The 19,670-nt window shown below is 45.9% G+C and overlaps 1 protein-coding gene across 1 annotated transcript in view; it reads right to left on the bottom strand.

Annotated features, from left to right (window-relative positions):
- LOC308162176 (ephrin type-A receptor 6-like) overlaps positions 1-19,670 on the bottom strand; it is a gene marked incomplete at both ends in the record, with an annotated part of 122,634 nt that overhangs the window by 53,560 nt on the left and 49,404 nt on the right. The window contains 2 exons of the mRNA XM_080536301.1: positions 1,805-2,140; positions 4,640-4,795. Of these exons, the coding sequence (XP_080392427.1) occupies positions 1,805-2,140; positions 4,640-4,795 (492 nt within the window). The remainder of the gene's footprint in view (positions 1-1,804; positions 2,141-4,639; positions 4,796-19,670) is intronic.

Genomic DNA, 19,670 nt, shown 5'->3' with positions numbered 1-19,670 from the left:
ATGACATTATCATGACATCATCTTTTATATCACATTCATGTCACTCTGTGTGTGTGTGTGTGTGTGTGTGTGTGTGTGTGTGTGTGTGTGTGCATGTACGTGTGAGCGCGCGCGTGAGTGTGTGATGGTTCCAGTAAGCGGCATGCTGGGTACTAAATGAGCCTATCAGGTCCGCTCATGTTGGCGAGCAAATAATGTTCTCTAGCCATGTGTTAATAATGGGACGAAACTAGTATCACCTCAGGGAACAAGAGGGAACACATTCCCTTCAGTACATACAGTACTGTATAGCACCTTAAGGGAGCGTTAAAACACTTGGTTCCGCAGCCCTTCAGGAATAGACCCGCACGCATAATCACCCCTGCAAAATTCAGCGGCTGCGAGATGTGAGATTCTAAACATATTCAGCCTCACTTCGGAGAGAGACCGTCTGGTGTAGTCGTAGGGAGTGTTAATTTTCACCTCCGAAATAAACCCTCTCTGAGCACGACTGCGCGTGGAGCGCGAGAGGGAGATCCAACAGTGTCTGAGGACTTTCATGGTGTGCGAGCCAGAGCTGACACCTGCCCGCGCCTGAGTGTCTGATAATGAAATGAACAGGGGGATATTACACAGTGTGATCTGTGGACTTGTCTGTGGACTCCAGTTTGCCCCGAGTGTAATCGAATAATGTATTCACTCCCTGCGACATTGTTCCTTCAAACCACCACGGAGAGAGAAAAAAACAATGTTTGTAAATCACAGATGAGAGGCGTAACCGGTGTACATAAGACTGCACTGTTACACTTCCAGCAAAGTGCCTTAGACAAGACAATAAACCCCCACTCCTTAGGGGCTCCTCTGGATACAGTGTTCTTCCTTAGGATGTGAGGCTAAGACACAACAATGCCTGTAGCGGCGCTGACACTGAGGTAGCGCTGGAACAGGTGAGGCTGGTGGAACACGTGTGTTTGATACCATTCCTCATTCCATTCCATGTATTACAATGGATTACTCTGATTTCTACCCCCACCAGCCTCCCCTGCTTGAGGCTAATCTATGAAGACTGCTAACGGCTAGTAGGACCCAAAGCAGCAAAGTTTTGTGCTGCTTCTAAGGGTTAATGCATTACTCATTCCATTCCATGCGGTACAATGAGCCTGTCCTCCGACGTCTACCGCTAGATATTACGCTGCTTACACCAACCTGATCCTTTCAGATTGACAGTACCAGAGTCGTTTGGAGCTAGGGGCTCTAGATTGATTTTGTCCTGAGTCATAGACATGGGAATAGTTATTTAGGTGAGTTCTGGTCAGTGTAAAGACAGGGCCACATAGCTACTGTATGGCCCTGACTGTACTCAGCCCCTGGTCAGTGTTGACAGTGATGTCTGCCATGGGTTGGATTAGGGATTAGGGGTCAGAGGTCAGGGATGGGGGGGGGGGTTAGGGGTTCATGTGTACTCACCCCCTTGGTCAGTATTGACAGTGATGGTAAATGGACTGCACTTATATAGCACCTTATTCCAAAGCACTTCATTCATGGCCTCTCATTCACTCTCATTCCTTTCACACACACATTCACACAGCAATGGCAGCAAGCTACCATGCAAGGCGCCGGCCCGCTCATTGGGAGCAATTTGGGTTCAGGGTCTTGCCCAAGGACACCTCGACACGTGGCCAGCTCCCCCCGCCGACCTTGCGATCATTAGACGCCGGCTCTACCTCCTGCGCCACAGCCACCCAATAGGGTATGGGGGTTGGATTATCGGTTAGGGATCAGAGGTCAGGGGTCATAGGGAGTTAGGGGTTTTTTGTGTACTCACCCCCTTGGTCGGTGGTAACAGTGATGGCCGCCACGGGTCTTGGGAAGGAGCTCAGGTCAGACACCCCGTTCTGCGACTCGATCTCGAAGGTGTAGTTGGCGTGGGCGGAGAAGTCCATCACCGTCACCGTGGAGTTGGTCAGGCCCTGGGGCCGCGGCAGGAAGCGCAGCACCTCCCCGCAGAGAGAGCACTGGTCAGGCTCCGGCCCGCAGCGCTTACACAGCACGTTATAGGTCAGATCCCTGCGTCCACCCGTGTCGCTGGGAGGAGACCACTCCAGCATCAGGCAGGTCTCGTTCAGGTTGAACACCACGTTGCGAGGGGGGGACGGGGGGCCTGGAGAGAGAGAGAGGGAGAGAGAGAGAGAGAGAGAGAGAGAGAGAGAGAGAGAGAGAGAGAGAGAGAGAGACGTGGTGGGGGGGATACAGTCTGAGGTTTAACAGACCAGGAGCACAGACGTTAATCAAGTTTCTCCCCAACTCACAATCGGTCTTGTTGGAGAAGGAATCAGATAGCGTAATTAGAAATCTTGGAGCGTGAGTGTAATTAGAAATGATGGATGCACAAATCAGCACGCTTTTAGAGGTAAGCGACAATCTCTTTGAATATCAGGCATTATGGTGTTCAGAGTTTCATGGTCAAATGTTTTTTTTTTGCTATTGTCATTTTGTGTCGGCTTTGTCTCTGAAAATCAACTGAAGTGAGTCTGTCGCCAATTTCCATTGTGAGTTTGAATGAGAGTGTGCATGAGTGTGTGTGTGTGTGTGTGTGTGTGTGTGCGCACACGTGTGTGTGTGTGTGTGTGTGTGCGTGTGTGTGTGTGTGTGTGCGAGTGTGTGTATGTGTATACGTGTCTACAGTATGTGTGTGAGCAGGTATAAAGGTATTGTGCTGCAGTGTGCACCAGGCTGCCAGCTGTCAGCGGGGCAGAGTTAAAAGGCCTAGGGGGATTTGAACACTCCGGTCCTGCCGAGCTCGCTGTCTGCCTGGACAAAAGGATGTGCCCCTCTCCTACCCTCGCTACCCTCTCTCCTGCCTCCCCCCCTTCACCCAGCCCTCAACCCCTAGCCAAAGCCCTCCATACATAAGCCTCTCCTCCTCAGACCGGCTTTGTCTGGATCTCTCTGGACAGATGAAGGGAGCACCTCCTCCTCCACCTCCTCCACCTCTGTCAGCATCTGTCCGTTCTCTTTCTCTCCTCTATCAGCGCTATCTATCGCCATTCTCTCCATCTGAGAGGGCCCACAGGAGCCAACTGCCATCAATCAGCTCCCATTCTCCTCCGAGGGGAGATCTGTATCAGTAGAGACTCAGAAGATGACTGCTCTCTCTGTTTCTCTCTCTCTCTCTCTCTCTCTCTCTCTCTCTCTCTCTCTCTCTCTCTCTCTCTCTCTCTCTCTCTCTCTCTCTCTCTCTCTCTCTCTCTCTCTCTCTCTCTCTCTCTCTCTCTCTCTTGCTCCCCCTCTTGCTTACTCTCTTTCTCTCTCTCTCTCTCACCCCCCACCCCTCTCTCTTCTCCCTCTGTCTCTCTCTCTAGCCTTCTAAGCTCTCTCTCTGTATTGGGTGCTGTTGGACTGCACTCCAGCTTACCTGGCTAATAACCTGACTGATGAAAACTAATACAACACTGAAGCAATCTCACCATCCCATGATGAGGTAAGCAATCCCCCCCAAATGGACAAACGGAAAATATGATCGTCTTTTTCTCACTATGAACACACTAGGTAATAAAACCAATGTAATGGAATCAAATCTAATCTAATCTCCTGTTCTACTTGACCCATCTTGGAGGACCATTTTCAGGCAATCACTGTGATAATACCCTTCTGACTCAACCCCCCCTGATTTCCCCAGGTTTAAATCACAGACATCATTTTTCCTCATGAGAACGGCAGCCACCGCACCGGGGGCGGGAATCAGGAATGCCACCGGCGGTACAGTTCACCGGTCAACGAGATCGTTTACCTGCCTCAAGACCGGGGGAGGCTGGCGGAGGCAGTAATCGAGGGACCGGGGCGACTCATTGTAATGCATAGACTGAGGAATAGTAACAAACCACGTGTGTTTGACACCATGCCCTATTAACATTCCATGCACTACAAAGAGCCAGTCCTCCAATTTCTATCTCCACCAGACTCCCTTGTATGCTCGCTTATCATATTAGCATACTTGGCTCGTGTCAATGGCTGGTAGGATCCAAAGCAGCAAAGCTTTGTGCTGCTTTTAAGACCCTCTCTCCCCCAGAGAGGCCCTCAGACATAGCCCTCCAGCCTATCACCATAGCCTCTACTCTACAATGGGTTTTTAATTAGGGTTGGATACTGTACAGTAAGTCCAGTTAAACTGTGATTCAACGCTAATATAAAGCTGTAATGACGCACTGTGAATCATTGACTTTATAAAGTCGTTCACCCAGAACAATGGGCAGCAATTAATCCCGCTGATGATAATGTATAGCTTCGTGTGTCATCCTTCCCCTGTGTGTTCAGCTAGGGGCCACAGATTGATCACTGTCCTATGGCACATAAAGTGAGACCCCTTCCATACTGATTCACTGACTCTTTAGCTAAGGCAGTCAGTCTTTCATACTAGGTTCAATAAGAGCAAATATCTCTGAAATGAATGTCTTGTAAGGTATTGAACGTCACTGATTGACACTGACAATTCAGTTTTACCGTTAGCCCAGATCAACTGGCACAACTTTAAACGATAACAAGTTAAGTTATGGTTTAATTTTTGGACATCCAGTACTACAAGACCCGTAGTAGCCATCCTTACTTCTCGGTCCCAGCGGAACAACCCCCTCCGATCCAGTCTAGTCACTGGGGTACTCACGTGTGCAGGCCATGGTTGGGGGGTCTTTCTCAGCCCTGTAGAAGCCCTTCTCGCAGTGGCAGATTGCGGCCCCCTCTCCGTAGCTGAAGCTGTGCGGGGGGCACTTGGAACATTTGACGTTCCCGGCGAAGGCCTTATAGAAGCCTGGCTGACATGCTGTGAAGGGAGAGAGAGACAGGAGATGGCAATACTGGACATGGCTGGGTATGCTCAGCATTCTTCACCCTGTCAGTAACACTTTTACATCCTAGCAGACGCCTTTATCCAAAGCGACTGACCAAAAAATACATTTGTCTAAGTAAGAGAATCGTCTATCCATCAGTCATCGCAAGACAAAAGTAATCTACGCAAGGGCCAGGGGCCATTGGCTGTCATAATGCTAGAAGAGGGAAGGATGTGTAGCTGTTTCAAGCTCCTCCCCTCTCATTGACATCATTAGAAGAGGTAGAGAGAGTAAAGGCAGGGGAGAACAAAAACCCCAAAAAGATCAATTTCGGTCGCTGTCCAAAACTCCCTCTTTCTCCTCTATCACTGTCTTATGTGTCTGACCTCCCTCTGTTTGTGCAGCCTGCTCCTAAAGCCCCAGTGTCTCAGGCCAGGATGATATCCTTTAACAGATGGCCAAAAACAGACCGTGTGCCATGCATGCACTCAGGCAGGCAGGCAGGCAGGCAGGCACGCACACACACGCACGCATGCCCACACACACACACAGTCACCCACCCACATACGCACCCACACACCCACACACCCACCCACACACACACACCCACACACCCACACACACACCCACACACCCACCCACACACACACTCCTGTTAGAGTGCGCAGTTAGAGAATTCTACTTCTGCCTGTGCTGTCACAGTGCACATCGATTTAACAAGGTAACACAAGCTGAGCCATTTGAGGGCTTCACCTTGAAGCACTGAGTGCCTTTGTGTCTCTCCATTTCTCCCTCTGATAAATGGACCTGCAGGAAGACGAGGAGCCCTGAAACCACGACCACTCAGATCAAACGTGAACAATTAGGAGAGGGCCGAGGAGCACAGATAGCACAGCATGTGCCAGTGTCAGCATGATGAGTGACGTCCCCCTGCAGCAACTCCAAGGTTGCCTGTGTCATTAACCCCTGATACATGTGTGTCCTTCAGTCAAAAACTGCCACTCACTTATTCCCCTGTTTTAGGCCGTCAACTTAATGACTGGCTGTCTGACCTTCAGAGAACCCAGGGATGGGCACACACACACACCACACACACCTAACGTTTTGCTGCAATCTGTCTGGCCCGGTCTGTGAGGACTCAGGCCAAGGCCTTTAGTGGAGCACGCTGGCTCGTGATGAATTGCGGAAGGAACACGCTGCAGTGAAAAACAGACTTTTTTTTAAAGGCCTGTAATGATTGCCTTCGAGATAGAAGTTGATATTTACTAGTCATGCCATCAAGGCAAGGCTATCGAATAAAAGCCACCATTGTTGTTATTGATGTTGTAACACATATATTACATAACTGCAGATAGTAAATTGTCTTGAGAGGGAGAGAGAGAAAGGAAAGAGAGAGAGAGTGAGAGAGAGAGAGAGTGAGAGAGAGAGAGAGAGAGAGAGAGAGAAAGAGTGAGAGAGAGAGGAGAGAGGAGGAGTTTTGGAATATCTGTCCCTGTGGGGCCATAGCTCTCAGTGAGACGTCAGGAGACGTCTGGGCAACACTGTGTGTGTATGTGTGTGTGTGTGTGTGTGTGTGTGTGTGTGTGTGTGTGTGTGTGTGGTGTGTGTGTGTGTGTGTGTGTGTGTGTGGTGTGTGTGTTTGTGTGTGTAGGACAGGGAGGGGCTAGCTGGGGTAGGGTAATACTATAACTTGACCCATAGGCCCGGGGGTACTGGACTAATTTTGGACCCTCATCCCAAGGTTAAAGAGCTCTGGAAGTCATCCAGCAGCCCAGACTCAAACCCAGGCCCTGAGATAGATACAGCACTAGAGGCAGCAGCAACAGCAGCAGCAGCAGCAGCTTGGACAGCGCTCTCCACAAACTCACTGGACCGTGACCCAACCGGAGCAGCCTGTGAGCTCTGGCTCACACCACAACAGATGTTTGGGGAGTGGACCTGTCTGTCTCTCTGTTTGTCTGTCTGTCTGTCTGTCTTTTTGAGGAGCTCTCCACCCATGCTGTCCTTCCCTCTCACTGCCTGTCTCTCTACCTACATGCCTACTCTGCCCTATATGCCTACCTTCTGCCTTTTTATCTCCCTGTCTGTCTCCATCGCTGTCTGTCTGTCTGTCTGTCCGTCCGTCTGTCTGTCCGTCTCGGTCAATCCCTTCACATTAAGCAGTCTCTGAGCTCTAATCCTGAGACCCTCTCTACTCCTAAACTGTTGTTCGGACCTTTGTGTGCGTGAGTTTGTGTGTGTGTGTGTTTGTGTGAGTCTGCGCCTTTGTGTGGGATCCCCTGCGAGTCGGGGGAGATGATGGATATCTCCTGGTCGTCGGCGAAGAGCAACAATTCCAAGAGAAGCACAATTCTGCAGCATTTACTTGCAGAACCACATCAACAAATGTTGCAGAATAGTTCAGCTCTTGAAATCAAAGAAAGAAGCGTGAGGAGATGTGGAGATGAGATATCGCGGCGCGGTAGGTGGGATGCATCCTGGGAGCGTTGCGTATGGAAGATGAGCCTTTTTTTTCTCTCCTCCATTCCTGTTCCACACAAACTGGTTATCTCCTCATCTCTCCTCCCTGATGAAAAACCCTGCACCATATTGCTTTTCTCCTGCGCTGAAGGCAAATAGGACATGTCTTCACTATCTATGGTTCCACCTGCCATTCATACAGTATTAGGAAAACACAACGGTCCCGTTCCCCATTACACTCTTGCATAGATTAGATCATCTATCATTTCCTCCTCTGGGAGATAACAGTCCCGACCACATGGGTGATGTTATTACTGTACGCTATGCAACCTGTTATTCATGTAGGCTCTCAAACAAAAACAGCAGAAGAATCTTGTCAATGTAGTTTACAGTCAAGAGTACTGTAAGATAGGCTATTGATTAAATGTCTACGGTTACAACAACAACAAACCCAAAACAACATGCTTTCATGCTTTAAATAGTAAAATGTCAACACCAAACATTGCATATACTGTACTGCTCCGGTAGCGCACACATTTAAAAAACCCTGTCCTTGCCAACTGTCAATCATCTAATCAGGTGCAACACTTCAGCCCCCCTCGACAGGAGAGTACTCCGCTCTCCTCTCCTCTCCTCTCTCCTCTTTCCTCTCTCCTCTCCATCACTCTAAGACCAGACTCCTCATCAGCAGATCGCTGTTAGAGATAACACTGATTTGCAATTCTGCATTAGCCCACCTCTCAAACCCGCCATCATCATTACTTTGTCCATCTTTCAACTCACACGTCTAGCGCTGAGGCCAGCCCAACAGTGGGAAGTGGAGGGATTTTGTGTCAGATGTGATGGCGTCAGGCTCTCTCTCTCTCTCTCTCTCTCTCTCTCTCTCTCTCTCTCTCTCTCTCTCTCTCTCTCTCTCTCCCTTCCTCAAACGGCTGCACTCCCTCTGTTGTGTATACAACTTGACATTTCAGAAATCTCTTTCACAGGCATCTGCTTTTTCCCCCCCTGTACACTCCACCTTCATGTACTGGATCTAATCTCAGCTATTACAAACCAGATTTCAATCTCAACATGGCATTTAGGATCAACAAGGCTTGGCTTTGCAAAAGGGAGGCTGTTTACCATGCATGTTAGCAGGGTTAAGCTGCTCGTAGCCGGCTCCGCCTCACACAGTGATATTACCTTCCCTCCGACTGGGGGGGGGAACTGTTGCCCTCCAGCCATACAAGCAAAGCCTTCTTGGTTTAGCGGTGCTGACTGTTGAATTAGAGTATGGAATCAGCGAGAGAGAGAGAGAGAGAGAGAGAGAGAGAGAGAGAGAGGGAGAGGGAGAGGGAGAGGGAGAGGGAGAGAGAAAGAGAGAGAGAGAGAGAGAGAGAGAAAGACAGAGAGAGAAAGATAGAGAGACGGAGAGAGAGAGAGAGGGAGAGGGAGAGAGAAAGAGAGAGAGAGAGAGAGACAGAGAGAGAGAGAGAGAGAGAGAGAGAAAGACACAGAGAGAAAGATAGAGAGACGGAGAGAGAGAGGGAGAGAGAGATAGAGAGAAAGATAGAGAGACAGAGAGAGAGAGAGAGAGAGAGAGAGACAGAGAGACAGAGAGACAGAGGAGAGGAGAGAGAGAGAGAGGGAGAGGGAGAGAGAAAGAGAGAGAGAGAGAGAGAGAAAGACACAGAGAGAAAGATAGAGAGACGGAGAGAGAGAGGGAGAGAGATAGAGAGAAAGATAGAGAGACAGAGAGAGAGAGAGAGAAAGAGAGAGAGAGAGAAAGACACAGAGAGAGACAGAGAGAGAGAGAGAGAGAGAGAGATAGAGAAAGAGAGAGAGAGAGAGAAAGACACAGAGAGAGATAGAGAGAGACAGAGAGACAGAGAGAGAGAGATAGACAGAGGAGAGAAGAGGGCTTCAGACACAGGCAGCACTGGTCCATCCAGAGAGAGAGAGAGACAGAGAGACAGAGGAGAGGAGAGGGCTTCAGACCCAGGCAGCACTGGTCCATCCAGCAGAGAGACAGAGAGACAGAGGAGAGGAGAGGGCTTCAGACACAGGCAGCACTGGTCCATCCAGTGGCAGCGCCGTCAGTAATATATCAGTGACATTATCACAGCCAGAGATCTGACAACAGCCCCGTTTTATGGACCTTTCAGAGGTCAGCGGTGCTGCTCCGTTAGAGAAATGTTTATCACTGTGTAGAAACAGTCTTTGGCCAAATGAACTAACACAGTAGTAAACCTTTCAGAAGACATCCGTTACCGCCAAGGCAGAGTGAGGAGGAGCAGAGTTCCACACTAAATCTCCCTGTGAGACAAAACCAGACCCCTGAGAGGGCGAGGTGGTAGACGGTAATGCCAGGGTTTTATGGGCAGAGCAATGCCAGAGAGACAAGGTACTCAACTGGCGGGCATTCAGACCCCTCTGACTCGGATTAGGATGTTCCAACACATTCAGTGAGACAGAGACAGTTCTACAGCCCACAACTGACTAGCTTCTATTAGCCCTTCACCTTTACTTTGGAAGTTCAAACGCTCTGTCTTTTGCATCACTGGTCTATGGTTGACACAACAACCGAAAGTAACAACGCTTTGCTTGTTACTGTTGTTTTCTTTTTACATTTCATTGATTTTTCTTTTTCGCAGTAGCCTGTCAATTCAGGTTGTTGGTCAGCTGTTCTGCTCTCAGGGTAAAAAAGGAATTGCGTTTAAATCAACAATCCTAAAAGCCACTGTTGCTTGTTAATACGTTTTGTTAGACTTATTATTTTGACTTATTATCACCATTTGTTTTATCCACTTTTTAAAAATGTAATTGGAAATGTATATATTGCCCCTTGTCTTAACAGAAGTTTAAGGATATTATATTTTACTTGAATAAGTTTATTTTCTGTGAAAGTCAACAAAGTTTAGTGCCTCCACACAAGCTCCCATGGTGACAACGGCAAGAGTTAGAGTATTCTAACTTCTACTCAGAGGCCTATACAGTACAGTAGGTGCAGAGTTAGAGTATTCTAACTTCTACTCAGAGGCCTATACAGTACAGTAGGTGCAGAGTTAGAGTATTCTAACTTCTACTCAGAGGCCTATACAGGACAGTAGGTGCAGTGGGCTCATAACCCCACATAGCTGCCGATAAGCACTGTTCTTCCCTCCCATAGAACACATTATATGTATTATCTACATTATCTGTATTATCTACATTATCCGTATTCGAATGATCGAACTTGGAAAATGCATGCCATTTGCCTCCCAGGATGAGAGAATGCAGCAGTGTATATGGATTCCTAATGGGCAAAAGCAAGTTAATGAATTCTTAATAAGGTGTTATGAAGATTGCTGTGACTCACCCCAACTTTCTTCCACATGATTGATGCTGATCGGAGTTTTAAAACCGTGTTAAATCACACCGAATGATCTTCACCAGAGGTCGCATTAGCATAAAACCCTCTCAGGGAAAATAAACAACATCCCCACCACGCCAAAACACAACAAACAAAAGGCACGTTAATGGCATGACAGCCCTCAAAACAACAATAATGGAAGTGAACAGAATTAAAAAGGATCAGTCACTTTAACTGCTTTTGTGTTGCTCTCAGTTCTCTCATCTGCCACTCCCACATTAATAAATTACACCACTAATCAAATGTCTAAAACCCAGTAATATAATATAGGAAGCACAGATCAGCTGAATGTGACAAAGGCGCATAACATATAGCGGCAGATGCATACACATTTGCGACTGTGAACGCACTGCGAGTTTCGGCCGCCTTTCTGCTGCCTAAGGAAAGTGAGGCAGTTCTTGAACATTTCTCAAAGACATATGGCCATTAGCTGAGCTGGCGTCTGCCATTGTTGGCACAGAAGATAAGAGATGAGGAACAAAGGCCTCACAGAGCCTTCATGGCAATCTGAAAGAGACTTAAAACCCTTCAAAGGTGCTTAAATACAGCAAAGGATCTGCGGCAGATCAGTGGCAGACAGTCGACTGTCATTCTAATGCTCCCGCTTCCACTTTACGCGCTTCCTGTTTTTTGTGAGAAAGAAAAAACTGGTTTAAAATGTTAAAAAAAGATGAGAGAGATTGGATGGTGCTGTAGAGTTGCAGACTGACGTTTCTAGGGGCAGTAGCAGTAGCTGAAATGTCTAAATGTAGAAAACGGGGTTTGTTTATAGTGTAGTGTGCTGTTCTAGCTGTCACTGGGGGGATTTGTGTGTTATTTCATTAACAACTCAACACTGACGAACACTGACAACTCAGATGTGTCTTTTAAGCTGTTTTTCCAAGGTGCGACGATGGAAAATGACACCAGCAACAACACACAGAGCTGCAAGATTAACTGTGGGAATACTTATTTTTACTTTGGCAGTAAAGCAGTGAGAACCCAGTTAGATCCGACGTGCCTGTGATCATTCACCGACCAAGAGCAGTATGACGTGTGAAAGCTGCAGTTACAGTATGTGAGCTATCTTTGCATTTTCTATAGAATGTCACTGAGTGACTGTATATCCTTTACAGTATCATAGAGTATAGTCATATAAAAAAAACATCTATAGTTAGTAATTATAGCATCAGTTAATAAACTGGACAGTGTTCGGCTGTCATCAAATGACTGCAGAGTTTGTGATTCCCCGAAAAGTGCTTAGCAAGGAGGAAGTTTGTTCCAACTGTAATCATCATGATGAAATGCTACTTCGTTATAGTAGCAGGAAGCATTTGCTGGTAATTAGGAGAGAATGAGAGCAAATGGAGCCAGATCTCCTCATTAATGATCTCTATAGAGCACTGTGCACAGCATCAGCAACACTCACTCTCACACTCAATCACTACCTCAACTTTGTTCAACTTATGTGGCTTATTATTAAAGCCAAACTTGTTGTCTGCTAATCATCACTACCAAATGAAATTGAACCGTGCACTGAATATGAAATCATTCTATTTATATTAAACTATCATATAGTACCGGTAGTACTGTATTACTATTGTGGTAATAAGTACAGTGGTAATAATGTGACGATGCACAATCCTACCGTACTTCACTGCATTGCAGAGAACTCACAATAAGTTGTGTTTGCAAATACAACCCATCAAACACCATACGACTGGGGAATTCACATGGCCAATCCTCATTATAACCATCAGTATCCCCCCGAGCCACAACAGGGCTTCATTTGAATTCCCATCTGCTTCTGACACATTGCAATGAATGAGGGAGACATTCAGGTAAACTGAAGTAGGCTTGTTGTTGCCAATTCTAACCATGCTAAAGCAATTATACAGCAGGCCTTGGCTGGGCCTGTACACAAACAGCCTGTATAGCTGTCCCATCCTGCCAAGGCCATCTCATTCGCAGGATATGCCGTAATTAGCCACTAGCTTAAGTGACAACCCTGTTCCCCCCCCCTCCTGCTATTCAAAGGCTATAATTGCACATTGAGTGTGAATGCTGGTAATTTAATGGTAATACATTTTATTGAATGCATTTAGTTGCAGTAATGATGGACAGTGGCATAAAATGTATAATTGCAACAGTGAAGTGAAAATGACAACAGGGCCCTGGAGAAGTGAGGATATGAACCCAGTCTCCATGTTCCTTGTTCCAGGTTTCCTTGTTTACAGCTTTGCTTTAATTGCGTGTGTCTGTGTGTGTTGGGGTGTACAGAGACATCATTATCTGTATCTTTATCGGTTCAACCAACAAAACTATCTGTATCTGGATTGGGATAGAAGACCGGAAGTGGGCGTGGTTTATAACGGAAGTCACATTAAATCTGGCAAATGTTGTATTTTATAACTTAACATTCATTGGCAATGCAATTTTTGTGCCATCAAAACATCAAATTGATTTCACATTGTCATAATAGCATAGAAACATAATTTTTATGAGCTGATGCACAGACATCAATCGTGGCTTTTTCCCCCGAATAATAAGAAGCAACTTTGGGTAGAATCTGATCCGTTTCCATTACATTATTTGTGCTTTTCCGAATAACGTATTCCTATTCGGGTCCATCCCTAGTAATTGTACCTAGAGATGCACACTTGTAAATGTCTTGAGAGCTGGCATGGTGAGAGACGAGGGTTTATGATGAGGGTTCATGAGGGAGGATGAGTTGGGTTTCTGTGAAAGTTCCAATGGATCTGAATACTTCAGCACAGAAGGCTGGTACTCAACCTTCTAGTCTGAACCACTTGGCTCTGATACCAGAGCTGTAGCTATGGTGAATACATTACTTTACCGTGCCTAACACTGAATTAAGTATGATAGTAAAGAGACAGGCACTGGAGAATATAGCAAAACTTGTGTTTCTGACAGTGAGCTATTGACACATGAAGACATCAACTTTCCCAGTCAGTCAGTCAGTCCGTCAGTCAGTCAGTCAGGATGAGTTTCCTGCTTTTCTCCCTCGTTGCCCAATGGTCCCCCTTCCAGGCTCTAGTGGAAAAGAGCCATCAACCACACAGTCACTATGTGACACCTAATAATGTGACCGATGCAGGCACAACTGACAAGCTCGCTCTGACTCACAAACACATGCTGGTAGACTGGGCTATGCCAGCCGCTTTATTACAGCTATTTCTGTTGGCTGGATGTGTGTGGCACCTGGTACTGGTTTGTGCCACCCACAAACAGAGACACACGCATACATACACACAAATGCACACAGACACACACACACACACACACACACACACACACACACACACACACACACACACACACACACACACACACACAGTAACAACCTGCCAATTCAAATTCACTTACAGTACCAGCACATAGCATTTTTGACATAGCATTGAAAATCTCTTATATGCACCAGCCAGGATATGCACTCGGGAATGTGTACTATTATGTGTAGACACAATTCAATTAGGACTCTGTGTTGAAACTATTTACTAAAAGAGAAAATGAACCCAGACAAATATCAGGAATAAAAAGCTATTGCTACGCCTGATTTACTCCGGACTACGTTGAATACGTCTCCTAAACTAAGTGCTCATGTTCCTCCTTTACGGTACATGAAACGAAAAGACAGTACATGCGTATGATAATCATGTTGATGGGTCTTGTAATTTACATTAACTCAAATTGGCCATTTAATTTCCTGGGTCTTGCCTTAAATAAGTTCCACTTTCCTCCTAATGACAGTATGTTATATTAAACACTATAAAGAAGTGCATGGACACACACACACACGCTCGTGCACCAAACACACACACACACACACACACACACACACACACACACACACTATATACAGAGCCAGTCCTGATCTATGGAGTGTAATAGTGTTTAATAACTCCTACATTACGCCGGGATAATCCCACCCTCTCATGCACGAACACACAGGCAATTCCATTTGCACCGCCTCAGCTCTTTCCACTGTGTTCAAAAAGCTCATTTCAGAAAAGCTTGGCGCAAAACAGGCCTCAAATATCAATTACCGGCTATGTGGAAAGAAGCTGACGGATGCTACATTTCCAAATCCTTTACCATTATACTCATTCCGCTTTAATACATTGTTTTTATGGGGAGCGATAACAGAGAAGGGCGGTGTGCGAGAATTAATTCAGATTGCCCTAATAGGAGCGCTCGGAGTGTTGAATGGCAACGCCACTGGCTGATATTTTACTAATGAACCTGATCTCTGAGGAACTCTCAAAGTCCTGAGTGTGTGTGTGTGTGTGTGTGTGTGGAGAGAAATTATTCTGCATCTTTATTTGGATTCGGATCCATAGAAGATGGAAGAGTCTGATTAGTTGAAATTCATTACAGCTGGATATATTACTTCATAAGAGGGATTTCATTCGGATGCCGGGAGAATACTCCCTCAAGTTTTACAAATCAAAACATCGGCTACAGTCATCAGCATGATTCGTTCTGGGTTATTGGATTTCAACAGATCACAGAGTGTAAAATGTGTCATTGCAATCTAAGAACACAGTGGGTAAACTAATATGCACAAAATGATCAATAAATCATATCTAAATACTTCAGTCTGCTGTGCTCTGGAAAAGAAGTAGCATGATTCTGCCTTCTAGCCTGTCTTTCTGCCCTTTCTGTCTGCCTGCTTTTCTATCTGCCTGTATTTCTACCTGCCCACCTGCATACCTGTCTTTCTAAATATGTATTACCTCCCTGCCTGCAGTATCTGTCTACCTGCCTGCCTTCCTGCCTGTACTAGCAGATATGGCTGTAATGTGTGAATGTGTGTGTGTGTACACGTACATGCTAATGCCCTCCTGTGGTTTCTCCTGTGTGTGTGTGTCTGTGTGTGTCTGTGCGTGTGTGTCTGTGCGTGTGCGTGTGTGTGTGTGCGTGTGTGTGTGTGTGTGTGTGTGAGTGTGTGTGTGCATGCATGTGTGTGTGTGTGTGTGTGTATGGCTGGGCAGCTGAACTAGGCTCATGTGTGAAAGCTTCCCGTGGCTCTTTAATCATGTTGACCGCCAACTCCCAAATTAAAGCTGTCACCGCCGCAGCTGGACACTGGTGTGCTGTGCAATTTGGCTCCTCGCTGCTAAATGCCCCCTCGGTGAGAGGCCTGCCTATCATAGTTTGTCATATGAAGCCTGTCAGGAGCTCTGGGGATAGAGGGAGGGGGGGGGGGTAAAGAGATGTTACATGCGCCCGGTTGGCTGCGAAGGTCTTGAGGGAGAGAGGTGGAGGGAGCGATGGAGAGAGAGTGGCAGGTAGTTGAGGGTTCAAGAGCGATTTCCACTGGCATCTGATGGCGTCGTTGTCATTACCATAAAATGTCAGTGGACACATGCACACGCACACGCACGCGCACACACACACACACACACACACACACACACACACACACACACACACACACACACACGCACACACACACACACACACACAGCATGTTGTTTCCCATTCAGAGCGACCAGGCTCAGTAACCTTAATGTGATAAATCACCACTGTACAATGAGGACAGGACCCACTGGGGTCATTTGACTGTCTATGGGAGTGAGGAGAGGGGATCTGCAGTATGACTTCACAGAGGGCTTTAATGACACACACAGACAGAATATTACATCCTTCATTGTTAGATGCAAATAAACAAAACCAACCTTCCCAAGAAAAAAATATGAATTTACGATTTAAGATATCTACCTACTTCCTGCTAATTTCTCAGAAGCCTTTTGTTTAATGGGACACACACACACATACACACACACACACACACACACACACGCACACACACATGCATGCATGCACATAGAGACACCTGCGCATAGAGTGCAAATGAAAACTCCCCGGCAATTTAGTCTCGCTACTTCCTCTCCCCGAGAAACTCTTTAATGACAGAGCAGAGAGAGGATTCTAATTAGCCGCCATAGCAGCTTCATTAAACCTCTCCCTGGTTCCCCCTCCTACCAGGAAGTGTCCCAGACACACTAATGACAGCCACATTGGGTGACAGCCACACGGTCCAGGCCTTATAGTAAGTCTCCTCATGAGTACCACACACACATATTCCGGAGCTAATTAATTCATCCACTAATGTCTACTTGGCGACAAGAGTACTATACCTGAGTTAATGGTGTACTGGAAAGTGCAAATGTGGACTTATAGCATGGAGAATATTCTACACAGGATGGTTGAGTCTAAGACAGTACATCATGAATAAATAGACCAGTGCAATTCCAGTACTCTTCCAACTCAAATTGGAGTTATTCTCTCTCCCACTTCTGTCCTTAGAATGACCTTTGAGAGAGAGTGTGTGTGTGTGTGTGGGTGTGACGTGCCTACATGTGTGTGTGTGTGTGTGTGTGAGAGAGAGAGTGTATGCGTGCTAGTGTGTGTGTTTTGACGTGTGTGTGTGTGTGAGAGAGAGAGAGAGAGAGAGAGAGAGAGAGAGAGAGAGAGAGAGAGAAAGGGAGAAACATGGGACCCCCACAGTGACTCTTGTATTATGGATTAGGGTTCAGACCCCATGTCCTACTGTGAGAGCAAAGAGAGCAGCACCTGGGGGTCATTCCACTAAAGGTGGATCAGTATAGCTGCGATATAAATAAATGCGGCGCTCAGGCAACTCGAGATTGGAATTCAAGCCTCAGGTGATTCCTCGAACGAGGATCAGCCTTGTGTCATCAGTGTTCACAGAAGACAGGCTTACAAATCTTCGATATGGGCGCGTGCACGCAGACATACGCAGCCCCGAAGAGTCGATCTGTCGAAATGAAGATACTCCACTCTGCAGGGGTACTACATTTGCGCAGCATTCCGAATTATTGATTTTTATGAAGACGGAAAAATAAGATGTAAAATAGTGCAATACTGCCGCAATTAACAAGGCGAGGGAAATGGTTTGGCAAGAAATTGCTGACCGATTAAATGCGTAGGTCATACTAGCCCCAGTTATTGTTATATGTTCATATTTTAATAAATGAATTTCACTACTGTGGTGATATCCGCAGCAGGCTACAAACCGTCATATCGCCACAATGGCCTAGTGGTATCGACCGCTGCCATAGGATTTATTCGTCATTTTATATCGGTGGTTCGAATCCCTCTTCAGACGCACTTTTTACTGCATTTCGTTGTCTGAATCTAATCTAAAATCTCATCTAAAAAAGTATGTAGGCTATAAAATTATGGTGCAGGCTAATTTACAAGAACTGACACGATTACAATGGTGTTTGAAACCTTTGCATGAAATATTCGGTTAAATGTAAAAAAAAAGAAAAAAGAATGACTTAGTCAAGTCTCGAACTCGCAACCTTTGGAACTCGAGTCGGCTGCCTTAACCACTATGCCAGCCAGACCGCTGTGATGACAGCAATGCAAGTTGAGACAATAATTTTTTTTTTACACTCTTTTCTTTATTGATCTATCGATCTATCTATCACACTTTCAAAATATCAAGTTATCTATCGATCGATCACACTTTCAAAATATCAAATTATCTATCTATCACACAGTCAAACTATCTAATCTATCTATCTCGTGTGAAGTGGGAAATAATATTTCCTAAAAGACACATGAGGAACTGTCGTTCGGGGTTTAGTTTCCGCCTGTGAGCCTTTTTTGACGCACGGATGACTATAGCCTGTGTTTTAGCCTGGTCGGGAGCAGGCTAATTATATCTGACTCAGAAGGAGCTCAACCAAGCAGCTAATTATTTGAGCCACATTGATGGCACCGAACGCAAGCTAACATTTTCGAGGCTTTGAACTTTATCGAGGCTTAGAACTTTATCGAGCTTCGTGGAATACCCCCCTGATCACCAGACCCCCCCCCCCCCCCCACACACACACACACACACACACACACACACCACACACACATATTCTGGGATCCACTCTGGGGGATGACTCATAACACACACCTATATAGTAGGGGGTTGGGGGCCATATAATAATAATAATAATAATAATAATAATAATAATAATAATAATTATTATTATTATTATTATTAATATATATTATAACAAATCGCTGAATAGAGACCCTAACTTAAACTTAAACATAACCATGGTTATTTATAGATTGCTCAGTAAGCATAGCAATTTCAGATTTCCTGAGAAATTGTTGTCAGAACATGATTTTTTAATTCTAATTATATTCAGGGATGTAGGAGTGAAGACATTTAGTTTGAGATTACACCCAACAATAAACAGATCCTCACATCACAAGAGGAAACACGCATAGAGGTTTATGTAAAATGCCACAGACCTGAACATGAAGTTATGTTACTAACTTTTTAATGATGCAGAATGAAGAGGAGGGGCACAGTAAGTAAGTAAGTACAACTTTATTTATATAGCACCTTTCATACAAGAAATGCAGCTCAAAGTGCTTTACAACAGGAATAAGAACATAAAGTGAATATAAAAACATATATAAAAACATATACATGCATAGAATGAATATAAAAGCAGGGGAAAACACTAAAAAGAGAGACTGTGATTGTTTCCCATCTTCACACCAACTTAAATCCTTTGCCTATGAAAATATTTACTACCACTTGCCTAATGGCAAGACTGGGCACAGGAGGAGCAACAAGGCAGCCGGTGACAAGAGAGAGGAGAGCGCTGCCTAGAGCTTAATGTAGATACTGTATACTGACACACACACACACACACATATACACACTCTCTCTCTCTCTCTCTCTCTCTCTCTAAAATAAATCCTCCCACTGATTCTCATCTGGCTATCCTGACTTTAGGCCACTATACATCACCCTACACATTCCATGCACTCCTCCCACACACATTCTGGTCTGTCACTGCACAGCAGAATACACACACACACACACACACACACACACACACACACAGGCACGCACATGCACACACACGCACGCACACGCACACACACACACACACACACGCACACACACACACACACACACACACACACACACACACACACACACACACACACACCCTCTCCATCATGCC

The sequence above is a fragment of the Nansenia antarctica genome (genome assembly GCF_963989245.1).
Source record: "Nansenia antarctica genome assembly, chromosome: 7".
Lineage (NCBI taxonomy): Eukaryota > Metazoa > Chordata > Actinopteri > Argentiniformes > Microstomatidae > Nansenia > Nansenia antarctica.
This window is presented reverse-complemented; position numbering and strand designations above follow the sequence as displayed.